Source organism: Cibotium barometz, chromosome 14, assembly GCF_041138505.1.
Source record: "Cibotium barometz isolate CiBa-2024 chromosome 14, ASM4113850v1, whole genome shotgun sequence".
NCBI lineage: Eukaryota > Viridiplantae > Streptophyta > Polypodiopsida > Cyatheales > Cibotiaceae > Cibotium > Cibotium barometz.
The window spans coordinates 39005873-39010329 of NC_141059.1; the positions used below are offsets into that span (position 1 = coordinate 39005873).

General features: G+C 42.4%; 1 protein-coding gene across 23 annotated transcripts; it reads right to left on the minus strand.

Moving 5' to 3' along the window:
- Positions 1-324: 324 nt before the first annotated feature.
- On the minus strand, positions 325-3900 carry LOC147632002 (pentatricopeptide repeat-containing protein At1g07590, mitochondrial-like). 23 transcript variants are annotated; one of them, XM_086808574.1, is made up of 5 exons: positions 3699-3833; positions 3065-3165; positions 2757-2923; positions 2295-2655; positions 325-1870 (listed from the first exon to the last, which is right to left on the minus strand). In XM_086808574.1, exons 3-5 carry the CDS (start codon positions 2798-2800, stop codon positions 653-655), a joined length of 1623 nt encoding a protein of 540 aa, XP_086664700.1. In that variant the 5' UTR covers positions 2801-2923; positions 3065-3165; positions 3699-3833; the 3' UTR covers positions 325-652. The 23 variants fall into 23 exon arrangements, with proteins under 23 accessions (XP_086664700.1, XP_086664695.1, XP_086664706.1 ...); XM_086808569.1 differs by having other exon boundaries at positions 2757-2962; XM_086808580.1 differs by having other exon boundaries at positions 2757-2962; positions 3680-3792.
- Between the last annotated feature and the right edge of the window lie 557 nt (positions 3901-4457).

The following is a 4457-nucleotide window of genomic DNA, read 5'->3' on the forward strand; positions in this document are numbered from 1 at the left end:
TGAGCTTAGTAGTCAGGGTTTGAATCCTTATCTTCAAAATCTCCTGTAAGTTCTTCAAGAGAGGGTGGCAAGGATAGCTCCTTAAAGCCCAAGTTCTAGCTTTCTTGCTTTGGGCTACATAGACAGTGCCTCTTGTGCAAGCTGGTAGGTTTCTGTGGGCTCCATGTTTGTTTGTAAACCTTTCTAAGGCCCCTTAGTTTCTATGGGCCTCAGGGGTCTTATATTCACAATTCACTCATGAGAACCATCTGAGAGTAAGAGGTCATCTAGCAACAGAAGGGTCCACACAGGTGGAAAGAGAGAATAGTCCTTGTACCCACATGGTTTTGGCAGCAATATATTAATCGTGTTGATCTTGTTGCATCACTACAACATGTCATTTTCTGACAAAGGTGAATGACACAAAAAACATCTAAGTTGATGAAAGCACATATGCTTTTCCAAAAAGCTGCGGACTCTCCTATTTCTCACCATAGACATAACATTGCAAAAAGTCAAAGGTCGTCAAGCCAGCTGCACATAGCCATAACCTAGGGCCATTTCTTCAGCCTTGGAAGGGCAGTTGTTAACCCACGACGCTTCTACTCCAGCAGTAAAGTCTGAATCCAACGGATACTACATGCCCACAAGCTGTGTGTTTCCCTTGCCTAAATTATGTGTGACCAACTTGTTTCCAGTGGTCAAGCAAGGGGCACCCAAACGACCTCTCATATGCTTGCCTAATGAATTGATAAGCCCTTGGAAACTTGTGAAACTTAGCAGCTTCCAGTTCGTCCAGCAGTAACTTTGCATGCTTTGCATCACCTTTCGCCGCAAGCAAACCAATAACACAATGTGCAGTTAGTAACCACTCTCTCGATACGAATGCCTCCCAGTTGAACGCAAGGCTTCTGATTGCCATCACTATCTTCTCGAAATTCTTCATAGCTTTCTCCAGTTGATCTGTTTTCACGTAACCTAGAAGCAAATAGCTGTGTGTGATCGTGTCTGGCTTGTGCTTTGCCGCTAACAAATTCTTCAAAACCTCCTCTGCTTTCTCCATCATACCTTTTTTACAATAAACCCCTAGAAGGGCATTGTATTGAACTAGATGGTGCCATCCCCTTTGCAACTCCATTTCCTTCACAACTCCTTCTGCACAGTCCACAAATCCAGCCTCGCCGTAGGCTTCAATGGTGCACACATAACTGGCAATGGATATCTGACCTGGCATATCTTTAAGTTTTTGATAGAGGCGTCCCACGTCCTCTCCTTTTCTAAGTGATCCATGCAATGAGATTAAAGTCATCAGATTTTTAACTGATGCCAAATGCTCCAGAAGAAGCTTCTCTGCCTCCTCTAGTGCTGATACTGCCTTCTTGTGTAAACTCGCAAAGAAGTATGCGGATGCAAGAGTTGAATAGGATACAAAGTCAGGTTTCACTGACAGATCTGCCTTCAGATGGCCCCAAACTTCCTCCAGACCTTTCATATCAAAGTTTCTAGAGCTGCAAGCTAAGAGGATATTGTATGTGTGCCTGCTGAATGCTATGTTTTCCTCCTCCATCTCCTTCAGCAGGACAGGAATCCTATGTTGGAGTCTGTTTTTATCATAGAATGTGATAAGATTATTGCACACATAGACTGGTACGGTTATCTGCTGATCTTTCATCCTCTTCATAATGCCTTGTGCTTCATCTACTTTGTGGTATTCTAGATAGATGTCAAAGAGCCTGCAATAGGTGACCTCTCTCTGAAACTCCACTGGTAGGAGTGACAAGGCTTCCTCTGCCTTGTCAGGACCATGGACTTTACCCACATAGTAAAGCCAGCGAGCATAGTGACGCTCCACTGGCTCAAAAGGCTTCTCCTTCAATAACCACTCAAAAACCTGTCACGTAAGAAGGTTAGCATAGTTAGCAACGTGACAAAATTGTCCCATGCTCCTACTGTCAGAAAAAGCATGAAAAAAATACATCCAAGTCTCATGCCAGAGTAGACCAAAAGTAAGTGCATTTTTTTATTGTTTCCATGTCATTAACTTCCGTAGTCATATTCTTATACAAAAGAGCACTTCTCTGGAGGTAAAGGCTAGACTTGTTATGCAGCCAAGATGAAGGATAACAAAAGCCAATGGGCTGTGTCTCTAGCAATTCTCTCTGGAGATGCAGGACAAACCCACTGGTCATCCATGATGAGAAGGCTATCGCTAGATCTGGCTCATAAGAGTTTCCAGCGCAATATCGCATGTACTAACATCACTGAGACACAGAGAAACAAAAGATTCTAAAGGTGAGGAGGAGAAGAGGGATGACCTCCAGAGCTTGTGTGAATTTCTTCTGCCATTCCAACCTTGTAAAGACGGCCTTCATCTGATATTGTCCAAGCTCATTTCCTGCTTCAATCCAGCTCAGAAGGGCAGGCAAGACAGACTGGTTCCGTGGAACTCGTATCCGCTCCAGGAGCAAACTGTTACTGGACAGGGCATGGGATGACTCACTGCTGATGTCCTCATCATCATCTTCATCTTTATCCTTCTCCTTTCCTCCCTCGCTCTTCTGCTGCAGCACTTGCCTAAGACTCGGAGCACTCTGAGTGTGTAATAGAAAGCCTTGCTGTACTGTAGAGCCTTCACGACTTATGGTTGTAGGTGCCGGTCCAAAAGCACGATAAGAACTGCAACACAAGAGGGGAAAGCTTAGAGGGAAAAACTTAAGAGACACAACAGGGATGAGATTCCAAACTTGGAAGAGAGAGCTTATGTCCTGGGTGCCCACCAGAAAAAGCTTCTGATGTGGGAAGCCCTTCGCATGGACCTCATCAATGGCCCGGCACCACTGTCTTACCAAGGTATCTGGATATTCGATTCTTCTTAGGCCGGCCTCTCTTCCCTCACTTCTCTGCCTCTCTAGTCAGCTGTTCCCTCTTTACCATCAACTTTTATCTAGTAAAACTATGATCCTTTATCATTTTTCAAATCATTCTGAAAAAAAAGAAATTAGCTCTGATTGCAAAAAACAAAAACAGTCTTATAAAATGTCGCAAAATGTACAGTTCAAAAGGGAACTGCACATAAGAACCCAACCTGGCACACTGCTTCCAGGCAACAAGTGACTTAACGTGTGTGGCTCTTGAAGTGAGATACCCTTGAAATGCAAGTCCCAAGCTTCGTGTAAAAATATTATGCTAATTCATCCATACATACACAGGGTGAGAAACTTCTTACAGATTAGAATCACCATGAAATGAGAAAACATCCAGAAACTGATCAAACATGCATCCGCCGGCATCAACCCATGCTGAGAGAGAACTCACAACATTAAAAACCCCACATATGGTATGGCAATATGATGGCAGTAGTGCAAAACTGCGGCCTGCCATGGGGCTTATCTATGTGGAATAAGCTTACATAGATAGGCTTATCCTCATTAGGAAGAGTTGTCTAATGACAAATTTAACCATAATGTAATGAGCCATACATAGGCATGGGCTGTGAACATGTTATCTAAAAAAACCCAGAACCCCACATGAGCTTATGAACCCAGCAAATACTACAAAGAGACATACACAGGCTGTAACTCTTTCCAGAGAGAAAACACACGCACCCACACACACACACACACACAGAGACAGCAGTATGGTTACAATTATATGAAATTCTAGTCAGAAAAACCATTAACAGTGCTAACGGAGGCCATACTAGTTAATTTCCACCTCACCGGTGTGCCCGACTCCTCGTCTGTCACTGATGAAGCTCGTCGGCTTCGGCTCGCTGAATGTTTCCTACACAGCCTGCCTTTGTGAAATGAAAGGATTTCTAAAAATTTTGAATTTCCTTTTTGTATGTTCTCTTTGGTATGATTGTCAATTGAAGGTTCTTTTTAGTAAAATTCCTCTTCTCCAAGTATGATTTTTTTGTTGGCATTTCAACCATCCAATACTTCTTAAATTTTGAAGAGCCCATCAAAAATAGTGAATTCGAGCATTAAATACGTGTAAATAGTGGAAACTTGTAACATTTGGGTGTACTTCATTTTGATCGAAAGGGGCGCCCATCAAACTGTTTTATTCCTAGGTGTGAATCCTTCTCACCATGGGTTGAAGAGAAAATTGCAATTCTAAACACGTATTTTCCTCATAATTTCATCCAATTAATACTACTTTTTGAAAAATTGGAGGCCCCATTTTTTCCTTCTAGTCTAAAGATGAGGTACATTTTTAAAAACTTGTTTGATCCTTTTCCATTTAGACCAATTCCATAGAAACGAACTAGCCCCATCATCCAATCCTATGGGTCTCACCTTCAGTGTTTACAATTGGTTTGAAGCTTTCTCATGCAATATTTGTAAATTCAAAAGCACATCATGTGTTTTTTACAATTAAGACACATGGCTAGATAGCATGTAGAAGTCAAGATTAATGGTTGGGCAGGTTGATGCACGTTCAAGCTAGCGCTTTCCAATTCTTTTTATGCATCA